This window comes from Haliaeetus leucocephalus, unplaced genomic scaffold (genome assembly GCF_000737465.1).
Source record: "Haliaeetus leucocephalus isolate CR32 unplaced genomic scaffold, Haliaeetus_leucocephalus-4.0 Scaffold21, whole genome shotgun sequence".
Lineage (NCBI taxonomy): Eukaryota > Metazoa > Chordata > Aves > Accipitriformes > Accipitridae > Haliaeetus > Haliaeetus leucocephalus.
The window spans coordinates 2823189-2846664 of NW_010972457.1; the positions used below are offsets into that span (position 1 = coordinate 2823189).

Genomic DNA, 23476 nt, shown 5'->3' on the forward strand with positions numbered 1-23476 from the left:
TTTGCTTCATGGAAAAGGGCAGCATTGGTATGATAAAATTCCTTCCCCCACAAACTATGGTTTGCAGATTCTGACAAGTTCTGAGCTGCTCTGCACAGCCTGTTTTTCCATCAAAGTTAGTGGCAAACTATCAAAACACCCTATGACTGCAAAGCACTTTCCAGGATGGAACCTCCTGTGCCTGAAAAGCCTGTATGACACATTGGAATCCTCAAACACAGTGGGCTTGTTATGTTTTGGTGGTTTGGTTTTTTAAAAAAAGATTTCATTTCTTACCTCAAATTCAGCATGGCGGTTAATATCCTCTGCTCTCTGTCTACTCAAGATAAATTCTGCTTCATTTGCCACTCTTACCAAATGGTCCTTCATGGTTTGACTCAGCAACCTGAGGACAGACAATATTTAAGAACTGCCTTGAGAGAATGAAGTCCTAAAATAAAAATCTGTAAATACAATATATAGACAAATATTTTGAGCTCTGTTCCATAACTGACTTTATTGTGTTAAGAAAATAGTATAAATAAGGTTGAAGAGTAATTTTCTGGCAACTAGTAAAATTGTATTTCAATAGTAAAGCAAACGAAGTATTAAACAAAATGTAAACACTCTAGACAGTCATTTGTTTTACCTGAAATATAGGTATGTAAGAAAATCTTTCACATACACACAACACAATATAAAGAAAAGTAAGCAGTTTATGCATATAAACATCCACGGTGAAAGCCCTAATCTAACTGATGTAAAGTCTAAATAAAAAATTGTGAATTGCATTGCAGTATAGTTTTTTTCTTCAAATGTAAAATTGGAATTTTATGGTAAGTATACATTTAAGTAATATTTTCAGGATTATAAAACATCGTCAGTCTCACAAATGAAATGCTAAGATATACATTGTTCCAGGTTATGTACAGAATAAAGCTGTAATTCAATCTGAGGTTTCTGAGGCCTTCATAAACCTTGAGTTTATGAATGGCAGCAGAGCTGACAGATTGAATTACAACCCAATTATTATGTGAGTTCACATATTGTTACTAAAAACATCTCCTTTTTAATTAGTTACATTGGGATTCATAAAGTTAAAACTGGCTACACAGGAGCTACACTGTTTTAGAAGGTGCACATTTCCATAGGATCACCCAAAGATACACCAGACAAATCTATTACATGCTCTACTGGTTAGTTTTTAAAAAAAAAAAAAAGCTTTAATAACAGATATTTTTAAAGTTTTCAGTTGCTAATGTAGAAAAGAGTAGCAGAACATAAAATCACTTATTTGCCTTGCACGTATAAGCTAAAGTACATTTCAACAAGGTCAGAGTCCACCGAGAGCCTTTCTTTACAACCACAGGATTTATTATACAGGATGCCTTCTAATGTATATAATGTTAATTTTATCCCCTAGAACTTATTTATCTGAACTAAGGCTCCACCTGTCTCTATCTGTATGTTTGATAGTTTGATCATCAATGCTCTGCTGTCTCTTCTCCTATGCTATTCACAATTCCACACTTGCAGTGGACTTGCAGGTCACAAGCCTACTCCAATGAGACGAAATCCAGAAGCAGAACAACACCTGAAGCTCTTTGTTCATTGTCTTTCTCACTACAAGGCTAGGAAAACTGCAGCACAACAGCTAAATAAGACTATGTGATCATGAACCAGTTAAGTCAGTGGGTTACTATCTCCCCATGGATGAAGTCTTGAAAAAAAAGAAATATGCACAATTTACTTGAAGCATGACTTCACCTTCCATTTGAGAAGGCTTGTACAAAAGCTACTGTTTTAGAATCACATTTTCTTTTATTTTTTCTATTTTAAGTCACCTCTAGAATGGAAGTAGCTGTTGACCAACCAACATAGAATTTGGCCAACTTATCTGTGTGCATTAGTGACAAACTTTTACTTTCAAAAACCTGCAGAACCAACATTGTTGCAATAATGTAATTACAATTTCATAACTTTTCATGGCTTCAAAAAAAATTGGGAAAATAAACTAGTTAAAAAGGCATTGTTCATACACTGAAAAAAGAAACCCCAGACCTCTGTCTCTAATAATTTACAATAATGTTCAGCTAAAAATAAATCCCTACTAATAAACCAGCAACAAGAAACTTTGCATAACCAATTTCATAGTCTGGGCAAATTCCAAGCATTTGATTCCCCTCTTTCTCCAAGATCCCCAGTAGCACATTCAAATCTGTCACATAAGCATTTAAATAAACATCTTTTTATTAAACTAAGAACTGTCTAAAAAAATATGGGGATCATAAATACTCATGTATTACAGTATCTTGTATTACAATTTACAATTTAACACAGTTAGTATCTCATTATTTTCATTGAGTGTGTCAATACCAATACCTTCTGCTAACCTGATCGGACTTTGAAAAATACTAGTTATCCTCTAAAAGTCCCACTTTTTTCATGTGTTCAAGAAAGCACCCTATATAATAATCGTTTTTAACAATTTACAACATGGATTTTCTTTTTTATCCACTAAACATAACCAGTAAGCAGCCCACTACATAACTGACTGTACACTGGCATTTACTATGCATTTGCAGAGATGATGGACGTATTCCAAACACAGCAAGGAACTACATTCCCTCACATAGGAACAACATTCTCAAAACAGACTATAAGGGTACCTAGTAAAACCAAATAGCTTTTGAGTATCAGAAAGAGCTTGGTCTCCTATGGATCAGTTGTCACTTTTGTCACCCCCACCTCTCTTTACTAATCCCACACACTTTCCTCATTTTCTCTATGATATTCAATACAGGGTTAGGCCAGCTAAATAAAACTTACACATGATTTTGCAAATCAATCCTTGTTGAATTTGTCATTTTGGCAACCAAAAATTCTTACGGCTAACAACTAAGGAACTGTCCAAGTTTAGCATAAGCACCTAGTGGTAACTTCAAGCTGCTTTCAGAAAAAGGCAAAAGCTTCATATTATTAGGTATCAATTATTATACAATTACTTCCCTTCTTGCAAATTGCCAAACTCAGCAACTGAAGGTCTTCAGGAGGTGAGAATAAAAATTATTTACTAATACAAATGAAGCCTATATGAAATAATTTACTGGCTTATACCATGACAGCTGTGTTGATTATTTACATTCAAGAAATTAGAATTTTAATCTTTCTTTTCAGTCACCTCTTCCAAACACTGCATATGCTCAGATTGACTTCCTTCTAATAAACAATTCAAGTTGTATCATTACCTAGGTCAGTTTGGATTTTCTTTGTGAGAACAGTATCCACACACCTAGCATGACACTCAATTGCTATTTTCAATGTACCTCTTTAATGTAGAACTTAAACTAAATATATTTCTATACATAAATGTAATGATGGCATGATTTAACAGAGTCTATAGCCATCACTAAAAATCAAAGGTGAATACAAGCTCTCAGCATCTCTATAAATGAACACACCTCCACTTATATGTCTAAAATGAAGTTTTAATCATCTGCTTCTAAACACTAATTTTGGGAACCTTGGCAGCTGCTACTTTTCCATGTGAGGCAAACAAAACGCTGAACAGAAGTGTAGCTAGTTGCCTGCAATAGAAACAACTGTTTCCAGCTGAGCAGACCACTGCTGAGGCCAGCACAAGAATCCGACTCTTGCAGAAGTATTAGTTCAACTCCAAACTACATACATACATTTTGTACATATGTGAGAGGCTATAAACTGTATTAACTAGATCAGGTAACTTTATGAGAGACAAATGCTTTCTTCTAAAGAAAAAAAAAAGTTTAGAAAAATCTTATTTTCCTAAGACAGTAAATACACTTCATGGATTTAAAGGATCATAATGGTCCTCTCTGGTACTTGCTCTGGCCTCCTACACAGAATTGATCATGCCTGTTTTCCCCAAAATAATTTCATTTCCTCCATCAAGTCTGTATCTTCTGTTTGAGCTACATCATTGCTTTCAGAAAGATGCCCCAACTTTTTTTTTTTTTTAAATCTGACTTTTACACCATGTTTCCCATAAAGTTTTATAATAAGGTACTTAGTGCCAATTTAAAAAAAAAAAAAAAAAAAAAAAAAAAAACAAAACCAAACCATGACTATTTCTTGTCTGCTTTTATCCTGTTTTTTATTCCAGCAACTACATCACATTAATTCTTTTTCTGTTAAATAAAGAGTCTATCCAAAACATCTCCTTATACTTTTTTTCACAGCAAAAGGATAGCTTTTCATTTCCTTGACTAAATAAACAGATTGATTGAATTTCTTGTCTTTTTCAAAGTATGCACACCCAAGCTGAAAAAAAAAACTGAAGTCTAATAATTTCCTTCTTGCCTATGCTTCATAATCTCTGTATGCAGAACCATAGACCATGTTTGCCTTATACTACTATCTCACATATCTGTTTATTTTTTACAGTGTTATTAAACAACAAAATGCTGTTGAATGCAGTGATTTACACTTGTCCTTCCCTGACAGATTCCCTTCTGGTTTGGCTTTATTTATGACAAGTTATTGAATTAAGATTTTTTTTTGATCTTCAACATGAGAAGAGTGTGGATGGACATGTTCTGTAGAAGTTAGACCATAATACCTATGGTAGTAAAGACTCTGGATACCAGGCCTAATCTTCTGTTTTCAGTGCATACCAGATGCAAGGTCTCAAACAGACTTTTCTTCCTTTGTCTAAGCACTAAGCACTTTCTGGACTAAAATATTTAAAAACATGTGATTACTTTTGAAAAGATGAACAACCTAGTAAAAACAAGCAAGGGGACAGATCCCATGCTGGAAGTTAAATATATACTTGCATATTTTGCTGGGTCAGGAATGAAGTGCGAAACCACTGAGAGGAGGAGTTCCAGCCAAATACATGAGATATTTTGATTTTTATTGTTATGCTGGAAGAGAAAACTACGAGACACAAAGCAAGAAATCTTCTTACTCTGATTTCTGGCTGCTGAATGCTTAGACAATCAAGTAAGAAGTCAAGTTTCTCCTTAAAACAACCAAAAATGTGAAGGTACAAGAGGGGAAAAATGTAACAGAAAAATATGTGCAAGCAAAGAAAGTGAGAGATGGATAAATTTTGGGTTAGTATCGCTGATGTCCAACAATTATAAATTCTAGTCAAAATATGGAAAAAGCTTTACAGGTGACATTTACAACAGCTGTTTAGGCATAAATCTCTTGTAAAGTACTCCAGGGAGAGATTATGTATGTTCCAGATGCTACCACAACAGAGAACTCTGACATAGCCAAGAAAGGAGGATAAAGGTAAGCTTTCCTACTTGCACTCCTCATAAACCTAGCATATAAGAGATTCTCTTACTTCAAAAGGAGATATGTTCTACACCAATATACACTGTCTTTTATGGGATCTGACTGCTCAATGTGCTAAGGGTTGGAATTATTGCTGCAAGAAAGTTTTACAATTACTTTGTGGAACACAGATACCTTACAGATACGCTATTCAATCATCAAAAGATACAGACAAGTCCATAAAGTCCTAAAGACTGAAGTCTCAACACCAACCCCTGTTGTTTCAAGAACAACCCCTTAAATTAGAAGAGAAAACAACAACCAAAAAAAAAAAACAAACAAAAAAAAAAAACAAACCAAAACACACCCCCAAGGTAAAAAAAAAAAATCATGCAGACTCACCAAAATGCTGACTTGGACATGTGATAGCATAAAACTTAACAACACTCCAAAAGGAGAGCTAGGGAGGGACACACAAATCCAACCTTTTCTATCTAGGAAAGCCACTTAGGACATGTCACAGCCTAGTGAAAACTGATCTGAGGTTGTGTTCACATTCTGAGAGAGACTGCATGGTAGTACAAATCAGACAGCAATAGTACAATACATGTATATACACAGAGTGCAGTATAAATACCTTCTTACTACCCTTGCATTAATTTATTTTTTAAAAGCACATGTTACTAAAAAATTTCTACATAAAAAAAAACATTTAAGAATTCCCAGGCACTCAAAAGTGGTTTATGATCTTGCTTTTTTATAGACCTAGCAAATTAATGATATATTCTCACAAGCAAAACCTGCCTTTGTCACATGCATGCCCTCCAAAGTTACTAGCATCTCCAACAATAAAAGCTTACATTAATTTTTAATCATTAAGACATAGCTCTCCCCAAAAAGCTTCTGCTTACTCATTAAGTTGCAGCAAAGATCATATGTTTCCAGTTACACAAAAATGATGCAATTTGAATCCATGCACAGATGATCAAACAAAACTCAGTGAAATAAAAAACTGTTTTAAAAATGGTTGTGCACGTCACACTATACCTTAGTGCACACACACGCACAAAAATCATGTAGTATCAAGAACCCCACCTCAAGTCATTTATCTGTCTCTGAAACACATTCAGGCTACAATTTCTAATTTTCAGCACATTTATAATGTTGTTTAAAGTCTAGCCTAATCATCTTCTGTAGTTCAAATTCACACATTAAGAAAGCTGCTCCTGCTATGAAACCAAAACAATAACATAAAAACTCAGAAAATAAATCACCAAAAAACCCTTTCACAAAACCTACCACTTAAACAGAATGGGTTGCCAAAAATAAAAAGCAAGGAAATGTGGAAAATACTTTTCTTCTCTTACAAATCAAGACTAAGGTGCAGGTTCTATGTTATGAGAATCTCAGGGCAAGGAGGCTGCAATAAGGGGAGCAGAATGGTAGCAATCAATTCTACTTTGGATGTGACTACATTTATCATTTTTTTCCTGTGCCTTTTTTGGTCAATTATGCACAAAGCATAAGTCTGCCAGTTATCATCCATTTTTTCATTAATAGCTGTATTTTTCTAACTATTTTCCATCACAGTAGTTGCTCCTATGGCAACACATTCTCTAACATTCATTCCTTGAGAGTGACCACACTATTGCAAGTGAAAGACAATTGAATGGGGCAGCCTACATCTGTCCCCTATTTTCTGTTAGGAAAGTGTGCAAGTAATTGGCCAACTAGTTTGATTGCCAGCTATTTCAATATTAAAAAGATATTTGCATGGTCATGCATCTATGACCAGTCAAAAGTAATATATACAACTTAAGAAAAGGAACAGCAGGTGACATATGTTGAAATTTTCTTAGTACAGTTCCTTCTAAAAAAAAGAAAAAAAAAAGCTATGGAAATGCAGATGATTACAGCATTCCAGATTTTATACTACGGGATGTTATGTATTGGGAGAATAATACCAGTTACATCCAGTTATTTCTGGAAAGGTTTGGGGCTTTTTTCGGTTGGACAGTGGAATTTTTACTTGCCAAGGATATTAGATTTGCATGCTGTCTGCCTTCCTCCTTCTCCCAGTGACTTTTAAATTCACTGGATAAATCCAACAGGGTTTTTTTTAATAGAAGGTTAGAGTTTCTCAAAAATATTAATTTTATACAAGTTTTTTTATCCAACAGAGGACAAAAACCCTTGCAAACATCCTTTAAAAAAAAAAAAAAAAAAGGCTGTTTTCAACTGCACTGAAAGCCATAATAGAAAATACAATATAGGAATATAGGAGTAGAATCCTCTGCTATGGCAGGAGAATTTTGATTGGATTTCATTCCTCATTAGACAACAGAGAATCTAGAAATAAGAAAAAGCTACAGAAAACCAAACTTCCTTAGTTCTGCTTCTCCTGGATACACTTGTGAATCCTTAAGTTTTGGGTTGCTTGTTTTGGTTAAGGATTTGAAAGGGCAAAGGCAAAGGAGAGGAAATTGTACATGTATTCTGCTGGTTTAATGAGGTTATCTTTCAACCAAACTTCATGTGACAGTTTTTTAAAGCAACCACTGTCTGCATATTTACAGATGTATAAAAATATATGTATAGAACACAGCACTTAATTCTTTGGATGACCAAGGAAACTATGCTTGAGAAAATTAAAATTAAGCATCTTCAAGAGCCTCTTCAACCGAAAGTTGGAAAGAATAATTGCTGCAGCATGCTTAGGAGACTGATCCCTCAACCCCTGCCATGCCAAACCCATTATCACCCCAAAGGGGATAATAACTGTCATGCCTAGTCTCAAGCTCGAGTACGTTTGTTAGTGCACTGACTGATACAGAAAACAAGGTCTAGCACAAGAGATGTTTCACACTAAAGTGTGCTAATGAATCAAAGCGACAGGAGAGAGTTTTAACCTTCACAGAGCAAAGGAATTGTTTGCTAACTAGTCAAGTAGAGGAAATAAGAGCCAAAAAAAAAAAAAAAGACATATTTGTACATGCAAGGAACAAAGCTTCTATTTTTTTGGTTCAGAAATAATAGCTTGACCATCTCCTGCATAAGGACAAAACATAATTGGTTTCAGGGTGGGAAAAAAGGAATCCATCTGGACACCTTTGAAGTCTTCAAAGGAGAGGACTGTCCATGACCATGAACCAAATCACACCTAAAGGATGGTTCTGGTGAACAAATTCCCTCATCAGTAAGCTCTCGGGTTGAGGCTCCAAGACAGACTCTCCCTAAAGGGAGGACCCAAAGGTGAAAGGCAAGCACAAAGACTGAAATCTAGACTGACAGAAGTTCAGCAGGCTAAGGAAAATGTTTCACAATCTATACTTCTGCTGCACAGATGGCTCAGTACATAGAGAAGCAGTGGGTACAGGCACCTTTTTAACAAGGTTTCAAAGGCATTAATAGTGTTCCCAGACATTACAATAATAGTGAACAATACTTATTCATTTTTATTAAAAACAGATTAATGCTCAGTATAGCAAGGAACTGAAACTGACATTTATTTGCATGCACAGAAAGAGGTTATTTTCCAATACCTGCTCTGTTAGCTTTTAACTTACATTCTGTACCTTCCTGGTTTTCTACACAGATTTTTGGGTTTGATTTTTTTTCCATGCTTGTAACCTGGCCCTCAAAAGACTTCAGTTGTGTATTTCAGTTTTAGGTAGGCTTACGGTTCTGTATTTTCACATACTAGTCTCCTCTTTAGACATTTTTTTCAGTTCAAGATTCAAAATTTCACTAGACACAAATCAATTCTGCTATACATGCGCAGTGGACCTGATATATCTGGAAAGGCTGAGAGCAACTATGTGTGTAACACATTAGTTACTTGTGAACATGATGAAATTCAGACCAACACATTCTGAATGCAGCGCACACACTCTAGTTCTTACGAGTCCCAGAGGCAAACTTTCTGCACATACTTCTGCCCAGGGAATCCTAGCCAAAACACGGCAAGCCTAAACATAAAACTTTCAACTGCTGTGTGAGAGAGAGGTACATTCATACCTTTCACATAAAAGCAAAAAATACATTTGAAAGCAAGCATAAGAAGAGATTTAGATCTCTTCTTCTTCTAAACCTCTTTCTCTTCCAGAAAGATTTTTCAGTTGTCTTACTTCCCTGATAAATAAAAACAGCAGAACACATTTCAAACTGGAATATCCTCTAGTATCAAATACTCCAGAAAACTAGCAATAAACATTGGGAATAAAACCCTGGTTTACAATGGTTACAGGATGACCAAGACTTTTTTCACCAAGGCAGCAGACAATAGCAGTTCTGTGATTCCACAAATTCTAGGCAGTTCTTCCAGTTCTTAATTTCATTTTATTTATTCTAACACTCCACATGTCAGGGTACCCCACAGACATCCTTCCTTACTTGCTGAAATCAGTTCTGTCCTTTGTACAACTACCTTGTCTTCTTTTCTTGAATATAGAAACAATTTAAAAATTCAACTTTTATTATACCATTATGCAGTTAAAGTCTAAATGAGTATCATTCAGTTATTTTCATTTTTAAGTTTTAATTAAAAGATGTCAGCTTTTGGAGTTGTTACAATTATCATGTTATGGCAAAAATACATAAAACAATAACAAATACAATAAAATACAACGCCTGAAATGTTTCAGTGTGTTAGTATATGTGCAAGAAAAATAATGTGCAACCTGCATAAAGAGAAGAAAAGAGTAGTTCTGGAATACAGTTCAAGTCATATAAGGGATAATAGTTTCATTTTCGTGAATGCTGAAAAGCCACAAAACACCGCAATGACCAATTCAGCAATAACTTTAAAGGCTCCTATAAACAGCAATGGAGAAAAATTGAGATAGATAAAAGGAGCTATTTTTAAGAAATTAATCCCCTCTCATCTTCCTCATAATGAAAGTTATATTCGCACTTTTTAAAAAAACAACTCTGCTACAAGTCAGAAATGAAATGAAGTAACAATTACTTAGATATTTTCTGCTAACCAAAACCACACTTTTCAGTCTTCAAGGGACCATTTGTCCCTGAGACAACCACTCTGCTAAGGCTAGACTATAAGTTATTGATGTTGTTTATGGAGGTGGGGGAGTGATTCCATCTGTCTGTGATGGGCACTGCAGGTTTTTAAAAGAAAATAGTCAATTCCAAACAGTTTACTGATAGAATTCTCTCTGAAAGCTTGACCTGGACAAGCTGAATAACTACGAGGTAACTGCTACTTACCACTCAGTCTCAGCAACTGATTTGTTCATGATGCTCATCTTACACAGATGAACCTTACACACTGTGGTTTACATGTGTGTGGGATCTCTATGTTATCTATGCTAATAAAACATTAATCAAGGGCCAAATTTATAGCAGGCACTTTATAAGTAAGGTCAAGACAGGTCAGCCTCACATAATAGGAAACAACTACAGGCTAGATCTTAACACTGTAACTGAACACCCTTGTTACTTTACCTTGGCCCTTGGGATCAAGACTAGTAGCAAAATGTTTTTTCTGCCTCAGAATGGTGTTTCCCTCACCATAAACTGAAATGCAACCATTAAAATGGTGATTATTTTTATGTATCTTGAGACTATCTACACATTTTAAAAGAAAAATCTCAAAGACCCTTTTCCCCTATTCCTACATTGATAAAAAGATATTTGTGTAGCATTTTAATTTATGTGGTAGATTATTTTCGTTTTAATTCAGTAGCTGTCCTAATCCTGTAAAATTTATTTTCAGTTGGGATTCCTACTAGCTCAAGTTACTCAATAACAGAATTTAGGTTTAGATAAATGGCATTTCTTATAATAGTCCTTGGCTAACTCATTAAGACATCTTAAAAAAAAATCCTTTAGAAAAAGTAAATATTGCTCTTAGTCTGCCTCAACAATGGATTCCTAATGAAGAAAATATTGATGGTTTTGAATAGTCACTACAAGTCAAAGAGCATGGCCTCATCACTTGCCCTGTCATTTTCTGTAAGTTCCAGTAATATATGTATATAGTTAGAGATAGAACGTTAGACTAATTGGTAATATTAATGACTTTTTTTTTTTCCTTAAAGGGACTCTCTTCCTTTCTTTTTTATGAGGTAGATAGGAGATAAATGAGCAAACTGGAATCTAATTTTTGAGACAGAGGCTTATCTTACAATTCCTAGCTATAAGGTCTTCCAAATATCAATTCCCTTCCTCAGGAGATTAGCTGAATACAAATTATAGTTTCAATGTTAACCAGTGCACAAGGAGGGGAAGAAAGAAAATCCATGACACGCCGATAAGCAAAATGTTAAATGAAACTAAAGAGCATTCAGATTCTGCAAAATCCCATATTCAGTATTAGAACTGAGCCAAAGTATTAGAGTATGTGAAATCATGCTTGTAAAATTCAAAGACAATGACATAAAAAGGCAGAAGAAAAATTCTTTAAAGAAAGTTTCAAGCCATACAACTTCTTGAAGGCTAAGGCAGAGGTGCTATCAAATATTGTGACTTACCTTCCTTCATTGACAAGCTCAATAAAGGCAAGGCCAGCATTCTTTTGTATAGAGTTCTGCCACTCCTGGGAAAAAATAAGAGAGAACTAGTTATATAAAAACAAAACTAAGAAAAAACATTTTCAGCTACAGTCATGCACTTTCTTTTCAATTTTATCAACTTAAAGCACCATCAGCGAATATATAAGGTATTAATCATGTGCTAATCAGGAAGGAAACACTGCCAGCATGAAGAAACACAACAGCAGTATCATTTAGTCAAAGTCATATTCTGCGGAGGAGAAAAAAAATACAAAAACATCCCACAAACAACAGCATCATTTTCTTTTCCCATGTTATGCAATAATTCTGAAATTAATCTCGTTCACTGATGCTTTTTGCCTTATTGAACCTTAATAATGGTAGAAACAAACTGTTTCATGTTGTGCTGGTTTTGTCTGGGATAGAGTTACTTTTCTTCACAGTAGCTGGTATGGAGCTATGTTTTGGATTTGTGCTGGAAACAGTGCTGATAACACAGGGATGTTTTTGTTATCGCTGAGCAGTGCTTACACAGAGCCAAGGCCTTTTCTGCTCCTCACACTGCCCCACCAATGAATAGGCTGGGGGTACACAAAAAGTTGGGAGGGGACACAGCCAGGACAGCTGACCTCAACTGACCAAAGGGATATTCCAGACCATATGACGCCATGCTCAGCATATAAAGCTGGGGGAAGAAGGACAAGGGGGGGGACGTTCGGTGTGATGGCGTTTGTCTTCCCAAGCAACTGTTATGCTGATGGGAGCCCTGCTTTCCTGGAGATGGCTGAACACCTGCCTGGCAATGGGAAGTGGTGAATGAATTCCTTGTTTTGCTTTGCTTGTGTGCACGTCTTTTGCTTTACTTATTAAATTGTCTTTATCTCAACCCTCAAGTTTTCTCGCTTTTACTTTCAATTCTCTTCCCCATCCCCCTGTGGGAGGAGTGAGCGAGCTGTTGCATGGTGCTTAGCTGCCGCCTGGGCTTAAGCCACAACACACGTTAATGTAAGACACATTCTTTAGACAGAAATTTCTCTTACAGCTTAAAGTCTAGTTCATGTATATGCCAATAATAATCCTCACCTCAACATCACATAACCATCTCTACTCAAAAAAATCTGCTAACAATCCAAATATTGCATCATTAACACCCAGTATGTTTCAAAAAATTTTAACACATTTTTAACACTCTGAATTTTTAACACACTGAAATGATGGTAACAGCAGACACACATGCACCACACATTTCTTACATCTAACTGAACCCTGAATTACAGCAAAATTCTACACCTCTTACACATGTAGGAGGGTTTTGCCTGGCCCCTAGAAGAGACACAGTGGAAAGCAACCAACCCAGATGACCTATCACTGGGGCTTGCTTCCCCCATTTGAAAACTGAGGAGAAAACAGAATTGGTTAACAGAAACACAAAGAAGATTTTTAATCCTAGACTCAATAGGAACAAGTTGACAGAGCTAAAAATTAGGGTAGTAAATGGGTGAACCTTGTATTTTGGGGAAAATGTAGAGGCATTTGGATAGAACAGGCCAAATACAACTCTTGGTTTAAACTCTACAAATCTTCTAAACTAAAACAAAAGCATGATTCTGCAGCAGACAGTTACTTAAGTTTCATATGCTTTTCCACATCAGCTTCCTTGATTTTTCAGTCTTTGTTGTATGAAATAATAAGCGTAATGATTATTCACATCATTACTTCTACCACTGTGGTTCTTTTCAAAAATGTCAGGCAAAAAGTGCAAAACCGCAAATACCTCTTAAATAAATTTCAGATTTCTGAATGTCAGAGTTCTTAATACCCAGTGTCAACAGAGTACATTTTTTGCTGCTCAGTGTTGCAGAATTATCTCTCAGTGACATGAAGCTTTGATTAGACATACACAAAAGCCAGTAGAACAATGTTGTTTCTTTACAATTTAAATCCTACCCCGCCCCCCCCCCCCCCCCAAAAAAAAAAAGATTTCCAGATTTCAAATGCAGGGGAGAGATATAACTCTGATCTCTCAAGGCTTGACATATTCCAGGCCCAACATATTCTTTTAACATTTTCAGGTACTCAGAATTAAGAGTGGAATAATCGGAATTTGTGAGTTATTATTCACCATGAATTATAAATGTATTTCATTACTTTTTATATAACTAGTTTATATGCATTAATAGGGAAGCAACATTCTAAGTGTCAGCTAAGTTCCATTTACATATTATCACATATGGGGTTTTGGGGTGTGGGGTTTTAGGGGTCTTTTTTGAGGCTACATCAAGTAGCATCATTGGTCCTTATTGCTACATATATCTTACTAACATTTCTCCCACCTTCCTTCTCCCAGTTCTCCCCTATTGCCTTCTTACGGCCACTATTAGATGACTTCAAGTTAGTCTGTAAGCTGTCTGAAATAGCTTTAAGAAGCATTTATTCTTATTTAAAAAAAAAAAAAAAAGCCTTTTAGCTGCTAATATTCTAAACAAAATAGCATATGCAACTAATCCTCATGAGAGTTTTTTAAATGTAATATCAAGTTCTAAGTATTTAGATTCATATGATGATAACTGAAAATATTCTGTTAGCTTAAATGTGTAAACACTCAAGAAAAGCAAAATAATTTTTTCCATTTATGACACTGTCCATCTGTTGCTCGGCTCTTTAAGCAAGTTCACTAAAATACTTGAAAATTTAAATGGTGAAGATGGAAGTTGCCAAAAGTGAAAAGAAAGTGCATTTATCATGATACTTTTAAGCATTTTTCTCTACATCAGACATCATCAAAGAAGGTGTTAGTCTAAACAATTTCATAAATCACAGCTGAGCACACCCTAAAGCTAATTTTAATAGTTGAAAGAAAAGACTAATGGTCATCATCTTTCATGATCCATTCAATATTTCCCCACAGTGTATGTTCTCTCTCAAACAATTACACTCAGTATGCATATTGCATTATTATATCAACATCTTAGTTATCCGTCTCCCAAAGGTATTAGGGGAAAAAACACGTTAAAAGCCTCAAACTCAACCACTAATGCAACTAAATAACTAGAAAACACATTTCAGCACTTTCCTAAGGAAGGACTGTAAGGGAAGATCAACAAAGTCAATAATTTCATACCTATTCTAAGCTGTACTTAATTGACCATCATTTCCTATGGCTATAAATGTTTAGTAACTGAGAGACATAATCTACTTTTAATGCTTTTGGTCACTGTACACTCAATACTGAAGCAGGAAAAAACCCTAGAAGCACTAAACACTATCACAAATAGCTACGATGAAAAACAACCATTACAAGGAGACAAATAAGAAATCACATTTTATTGAAATACTATGTCTGACGTGGAAATTTCCTAGCTCATTATTGTTTCACCTACTTCCTTAATGGAATCTGTAAACACTTCCATAAGTACTCTAGATAAAATGCAAGTCCTATATTCTTTCCTGAAATGGTGCTTCAAACCTCATCTGAATTCTAATTCTGTGTGGAGTAACATATTACATTTCCTGTAGCTACAGCACAACTGTCCTCTATAGCACCAATTTTATATCATCAACAAGTTTCATTAACACATTCTTACTGAGTGCACAAGGATCATTAAATGAAGACATTAAACAGTGCTGGTCTTAAACCCCTCCCTTCAGAAACTAATAATCTCCCTCAAGGTTTATATCGTGACCTATTGTTGTCCCATTTGAGTCAGGTCAGGGTTTTTCAATCTATTTTACAGTGTGGTTTTTTAATGATTTCTAACTAATGATCAGTTGTATGACAGTGCCAAATGCTCTGAGAAAACTCATGCAAATTACTACACTTCCTTTGTCTAGGAAGTAATTTTGACACAAGGCCACAACATGCATTAGACCATAACCAACACTGAGATTAGTCTAGCAAAACAATCTTTAGGAATTCTATGTCCCGTTTTATTTCATTTCAGCTACATATGCATGTATAGTTATCTCAGTCTTCAAACGCATTGAAAAGTCTTTTATGCTACTTGATCCTCCTATTTTCTTTCTTGAAAATAAGGTATGTCTCTAATCATATGGCATCATCAGATAAGTGGAGAAGTTCTTTAAAAATTCTGAATTGACTTGAATTTTCCAATGTCAACTCATTGATCAGTCATTTTCTTCCATTTGTTGCTGACTCCCTACTCATTCTGAATATCCTTGTTCAGACCTAATACTTCAGGAGCTTCTTATTTACCCAACCAGGCCTGTCCAAAAGCCTTTTCTACAAGCAGCAGCTAGTAGCAGCAAGCTTCAAAACAAAGAAATGCAGGCGGTTCTTTACACTGTGCATTACATACAGATCAGTGGAATCTACCGCCAAAGGATGTTGTGGTGACTAAAAGTTCAATAGGATCAAAAGAAGACTGCACAAGTACATGGAAGGAAAATACATTGATATTGACTAAATACACAGAAACTACATCCAAATCAGAAAATGCCCCGAGCTGAAAAGAGCTGGAGAGCGAAAGAGTATCATACGCACTTGTCCTGTTTTATTCTTCTTATGCATCTCTGTGTCTACAGCTGGAGATAGACTAAGCGAGATGGAGCCTTTATCTAACCCAATATAGCCATTCCTAAACTCTAATCACTCAAGCAAATACCACAAAAATTTTGTTGATAAACATTTTTGTTGGTTTGTAATTTGAAGTGCTCGCCTGTAGGCAACAAACGGACATATCCCTCCTCACCGGTACACTTCTAGGAAAGAAATATAATCATATTTCAAACGATTAACCCAAAATATATATTCTTGAAGCTATATAAAAAACATTTGCAAGACCAATCCATCAACTGGTCTGATGGATAAACAATTAAACATAGATCTTTAACAGAATACTTAAAACGTTTCCAATAGATGAAAACTGCTCTATTTTCAACTGTAGCAAACAGGACTAGTACTTTCATTCATATATATGAACACATGCACACTCCTTAATAATTCATTTTTCTCAGAAACTTAAAAAAAATCCTTTTAACAAGGTTAACATATTCCACAATTAAGAACTATATCTAACAGTTGAAATACACACTCATAAGCAAGCAAAAAAGAGTAAATTCTTTGCTAATCCATCCTTCCCATAAAGCTGGTCGAGTCTTAATAATTTATTTTGGTTATGAAACAAAGGAGAAGGATGACTTTGGTACTGACAACTATGAATGGAGCTCTAAGGAGCAGGGTGGGAAAATGTGTTAACATATGACTAAGAGACACATTATATCCTAGAGTAAAGGTCAAATCTGCATGAAAAACTTGTTCATAGAGAGATATACTAATCTTTAAGTGCCTAAAGTAAACTATCAAGAACTTTTCAGCAGTGTTTGCACTTGGTGTCAGCACTCTCTCAGCACCACATCCACTACAGGCTTGAATGAACTCAGCAATAAAGAACATATAGTGAAAAGTAGATTATATCTCAGCCAGGTTCTTCATAATTAAAAAAAAGTTAGATTGCATGTTAAGCAGAATATCTGCAAACATAAATTACTTTTAAAGAGTTGAAGTATGCTTAAACTATTTTAATCTACAAAGCTCCTTTGAAAAAAATTAAAACCAACATGGAATTATGGGAAATAATATCTAGAAAATCTATGTAGCAATTTAATATCAAAATTAACACATGCTAAATAGCGCACGAAAAAAATTTGCAAGGATGTGACACATTTTAATATGAGAGTAACACAAAACCACATTTGGAGACAATATTATTCAGTATATATGCAGTCATACCTGGATGCTCAAATAAAATTTAAAAAACATAAATCAATAATGGAAGAACTATCAGAAATTGATTGAGAATAAAATAATTACAATAATTATATGCATGGTCCTTTCTCTACAGAAGAACATCACTGTTGCTGAATCTTGACACAGAGAAAAGAGGGACCTTGCAAAAGTATTTACTACTACCCCAAAAATTCAGAACATCTTGTCAGGGGGAAAACTTATCAAACTGGCTTGAATTTATTGAAATTTAAACAATGGACACTATTCCACACTAAACAATGGCTTGTCTATGAAAGCTTTAACATGGCATCTATGTAACAAGTCAAGCTATCTCACTAATCAATCCAGAGGTTTTGATTTCAATATGGGTGATAAAAGTTACTCTAACCCTGGCCAGCTACAAGCTCTCAACAGATGATCATCATTAGACCTCTATCAGGGTTCCACAGACTCAGGCTGTACAAATGTGTCCTATTAGTACATGGTCTGTCTGTTTGGCAACTCCAGTCTTAAGACAAATGGCAGCTGCTGCCCTTCAAGGTCTGAAGTCAAGTCCTCAGGGAATCTAAAAGCCCAACTGGAAAAATCAAGGCCTGTTCATTAGAGACTGCTCCAGGGGAAACTTGCAAGGCTGCCATTAGAACTATATAAAAGAGCTAATTATTTTTATAAGACTTTTAAACTATCAAACACACTCAGTTACAATTAAAAGTATTTACTGCTGGCATTCCATTAAAAAGACATTGCTTTTTGTCAAAAAATCAGCTAGTGACAGTACACAACTAAAGTCTTTGTATTAAAAATTTTAATGAGTCTTCCAGGAGAAAGTTGTGTAAAAATTAACTACATGAGAGAGCTTCTTAAGTGGAGGTATAACACCAAGCATGTTGTTGTGGGAAAATATTTCAAACACACTTATATCAAACTAACTAATGAACTATAAAGGTGGGCTGAGATTGTGTGCGTGTGACTATCTACACCAAAAAAGACAAGAAATTCAAGAAACAAACTTGTTCAGTGTTGCAAAACTGACTGAAAAGAATACATAACATTCTTGTTTCAAACCTACGCTGTTAATGAACAACTGAAAATGCCACAGTACTCTAGTGTATTGATAAATCAGTCAAAAAGGCACATGGCCCAGTTGGTATCAAACACCAAGACTGAGCACAAAAAAATGAAAACCAAAAGTGTTTCAGTATTTTTCCTCTGATGAAACACAGACACCAAAATTATAACAGCCATAGCTATTTTCATAAAATATACTCTTGGGAAGAGTTGGAACACTATTTTCTTATTCATAACCACAAAATTGTTTACTATTTTAACTATGAAACAGAATCAAAGTTTCTTATACTGAAACATTTTTCCAGCTGCACAGCATGACAATACTGTCTTGAATTCTAATGGTATAACAGATCACTGCCATAGAGTATTTATTACAAATCTTTTAAAAGTGCTATATGAAATTCATTAGTGTTCCTTAATCAATTCTTGGATCAACATGCACATTAGCTTCCGACAGCCTAATTCAAAAAAGCAATTACAACCCTAGTCCTTATGTAAAAGGACGACAGAAAGAAGCTATGTTAAACCAGTTTAAAAGAATGAAAATGTAAAGAAAACAGATTAGGAATGATTTATATCAATGCCTAGTGCTGAAGTTAATTACAACTAACCCAATAAAATAGTGCCTTTATTATTGTACAGCAAGTAATAACCTTAGACACAGAAAACAGAACTCTCTGCTGACTTTTGCATGCTCAATTCCACAACACACTACATTAAGAATTAAAGAAGTAGTAAATAAGCCATACAGAAACAGCAGTTTTTTAACTAAAAGCAGAAGAATCCCCTGCTGTTTAACCATTTGGAATATTCCATGTAAACAGAGCTTCCTATAAACTGGTATTATGTTGTTAGTGGTAAATGCCTACAACTACCTTATAATGAGAGTTTAATTTCAATACTTAAAAGTTTGAGTTCAAGTCAAAATAACTTTTTATAGATTTTGAAAGTAAATTATACACATAGAGCTGGAGCAGTTTGCATACTTAAGTACTACGTTGTTCAGTAAAATACTAAATAAAAAACTGTCAGCTTGTCAGACAATGCCTTTTATGCTATGAGATTACTCTCAAAGCGACAACTGTTGTCTTCTCCACAAACTACGCAATTCTATCCTAAAAGATACTATGAAAGATACACTACATAAAATGTTACAGCACATACAATCTTTAACAATTACATACAGCCAGAAAATCTCAATACAGGTTGCAGTTGTCATAACTTATGATGATACCAAATATTCTTAAAACAGGATTTTAGTAATAAAATCACTCAATCCAAAAGTTCATATAAAATTATGAAAATATCAGTGTCTGCAATCAGAAAATTCATATATTATGAAAATATCACTGTCTGCATAAATAAAATGCTATCAGTAATAACTATCACAGCATTAAATCTGCGTACCATCAAAACTCATAGACTTCATTTTTGTACCTAGTTTCAAAAAAGTATAAACACGTATATGAAAATCATTTATTACATGCCTTTTATAGTGATCTAACTCATGACTTGGCGAATAAAATTTTGCCCCTAGAACCAATGTCACATTAAGATGAAACAGATAAGTCTATGTTAAACTCCAGTTCCTCTACGGTCCCAATACAGCAACAAACTGTAGAATGGGGAAAAACTGAATGAGTGGATCACTGACTTCAGGTCCACAGTTTCTGATGGAGGAAGCAATTTGCCTCGGCAGCCTCTCTCTTTCTCTCTCCCACTAGCGGGCTGTTGCCATGACGCCTCATGAAACGAAATTAGGGGTCAGGTTTGAGTTCATCTAGCAGCAAACCTTTTCCACCGCAGTTTCCTCTTCAGGTTCTTTAACCATCGGCCATTTTCAATGTTGAGATGAAAAACAGCAGCTTCAGGAAGAACAGGAACAGAAATCTTAAACATTAATTGAGAAATCAAAGTACCAAGCAGTTCTGTAAATATGCAGCAATGGGAAGCAAGAAACTATAAGTCAAAGGAGATGAATCAGAAAAACAGAAGTGAGGAAAAAGGACGCGTAAGACGAACAAAGAGAAGAGATCCAAATAATCAAGTTGCAGTGCCAGCAATATTTTTATTGAGAAAGGAAAACAAATCGAGGAATAGCAGGAGTATAAAGCAACTGCTTCTTGATTTCAGTGCTTTTTTGTTTAACTGTGATTTTAATCTGAGCTTTTGTAAAACCACTGCATGGGAAAAATTGCCTTCCAAGTTAGACTAATAATTATAAGAAAATCACTGCATACTCACTGCTGCACAGTTGCACTAGTAGTGATGGACTGATCCTACCAATGGCAGCATTCATCATCCTCACCAAATAGCAGCAACCTTCCTGCTCAATGTCTGATAAGCTTTAACTAAATAAATTTCACTAATAAAAAACTGAACAATATACACAGTGAATACTATTTGGGAAGTAAAAGCCCCTTTATATTACCCTTTGCCCCAAATGAAGTTTAGTTTCAATTTAAACCCTCATAATGAATGCATGCGAACAATGAACAAGATTCCTGCTATCATCGTACCTTTGAGGGAATGAAACCAAACTATATAAAACAATCCCACCTCTTCACTCAAAAGACAGGATGTCCAAACCTGTCCCTTATCATTCCCTTGGGTAATCGTGTCCTAATGCAGCTTTTTGAAGAAAAAAATTAGAGAAAAGGAAGCTAAATCAAATCAAATTTAAAACAAACAAACAAAAAAAGCAAAACTAACATGCGTCTCTTCCATTACAGTCCACTTGCATACTATATTTCCTTCTTCATCCTGCATCTGTTGTCTTCATTTAGACTAAAATATTCTGTGTATCCATTATTCCAGTTACACGACACACCCAGAAACACAGGGTTCTATTCTCATCTGTCCCTAAATGTTGCTACAATAAACAAGATAAATAATAATTTTCTGCTCCTTTCACTGCAAATCCTCCCATGCACTCACCAAGCAAATTTTCCAAAAAGAAGAATATAACCATTTCTGTTTTAAGTAGAAATAGAAATAAATGTTTTCGTAAATATGCAGAGGGTACTGGAAAATCCAGCTGATTCTTCTGAATCTAATTTGAATCAGAACTAGGATCTAACACCTAACAGACATGCATCTCAATATCATATTGATTGCTGCATAATCTGAATTATGATTTTTTTTCACTTAAACAAGTTATCTTAAAATATTTATTGAAAGATTAGTGTATCGTCAACATCTTCGATGAGACAGATGTTCTCCCAGTTGCAAAGATACATAAAAAGGCACAGATGAGTAAAAATAAGACTAAAGGTTAAACAATAAACTGAACAGCATCACTATGCAAAGCATCTCTTGCCAGAACTTTGAGTAAACAGCTCTGCTCCCCAAATTATGAGTTTCTTAAGTATTTTTGCTTGGAAACAGAGGCACATTATTTGGTTTATTAACATGAACAAAAATGTTCACATATTTGTAATTAGTATAAAGTCAATGACAAGCATTGCTCACTGAACTTTCCATAATCTCGTACCCCTCCCCTCCACTAAACCTCTTTCCATAGTCTCAAATTAAACAGACTAGCTGTAAAACAGCAGGGTGTCAAATTAAAGCACACTTTATTTTCAGAGGTCTCCACACTTCGCGGCTGACTTCCTGTCAGGAAGAGTTCCATTTCAGTGCAGAGCCCCATCAGCAGGGAGTTCACAGAATTAAGTGCCAGTTGATATTACTTTGTTTTGCATTTACCACCCATGAGAATATTGTTCAAAGATCTAGTTATAAAGTCAGCATGGTATCATCCTTCTGACTAGACTGCCAAGCCACAGGGTGTGCTCTCACTGCACAAAACTCACCTTAAATGGTGGTGTTTTTTTAAGTCCTAGTGTGCTGGTGAAGCAACAGGATGCCTTTTTTCTTCAGAAAAGTCTTGCTTCTGTAGCTAAATTATGTTCCCTTAGTTTTGAACATCTGCAGCAGCGTACATTCATGGAAATGAATCTGTCCTGTTCCCCTACCACACCCCCAAGATTCACTTACATTAGACAATCCACTCTCTTCCCTAAACATAAAAATGTATACATTAATCATACAAATTCTCAGCAACACAATTTTCAAGGCTAATATTTTTAGCTGTAGTGGACATGTTTTCCATTAAACACACACCAACACCATGTGCTGAATTCCTGATCAAGTTCAAGTAATTTTCATTTCATAGGAGAATTTTTCTTAGTTAGAGCCTGTAATATCTGAAAAGCCTATAGAACAACCACTAAAGATTGTACTTTAAAAAAAAAAATCAGGGAGGAAAACCAATTATATTTTAGTAAGATGACATTAGGAAAGTTCATCTCTCTCCATACCAGTGTGGCAAACTATTTCTAGGAAGGGTTTTGTGTTTTTTAACCCTATCTTTTATCCATTCCTCTACCCAAAGTCTGCAAGTCATGTTGACTTCTCCAAGTGTATTGTCCCAAGAAACAATGCTTCACATCAGTCCACACCAGAATATCATGACTTTACTACACCTATCCACTTGTACCTCTCTACACAACTTTAGTGTCTAATGTACAGCACCCATCCCAATTTCTTCACATATAAATGTATTTTTTTACTTTTTGTTCAAAACCACAAACCTCACAATTACTTTCCAGTAAACAGCTGTGCAGTAGAAATTAAAAAACACTGGTTCTTTCACACTACTTTTCTCAGTTTGCAGCTGCAGCTGATATAGCCTGCTTTTGTTGAACACTTCAAAATACAGCGGCTGCAAATTGCAGAGGGTGTTTTCCAGTGGGTCAAAAGTAGGCCTAGGTAAAACAAGTTTTAGTTAGATAGCCATTTCTATCACTTTGATGATTATTTATATCTAATACACAGAAACATCAACCCTGTTTAATAAAATTATAACATATCAGATATTCTTCTGTTTTTCTCATACTAAATGTAA

The 23476-nt window shown here is 35.1% G+C and overlaps 1 protein-coding gene across 1 annotated transcript in view; it reads right to left on the reverse strand.

Moving 5' to 3' along the window:
- The window catches only part of LRBA (LPS-responsive vesicle trafficking, beach and anchor containing), a 431397-nt gene that overhangs the window by 277804 nt on the left and 130117 nt on the right, over nt 1-23476 (reverse strand). The window contains exons 35-36 of the mRNA XM_010576372.1: nt 11733-11797; nt 277-385 (exon numbers count right to left, since the gene is read on the reverse strand). Of these exons, the coding sequence (XP_010574674.1) occupies nt 277-385; nt 11733-11797 (174 nt within the window). The remainder of the gene's footprint in view (nt 1-276; nt 386-11732; nt 11798-23476) is intronic.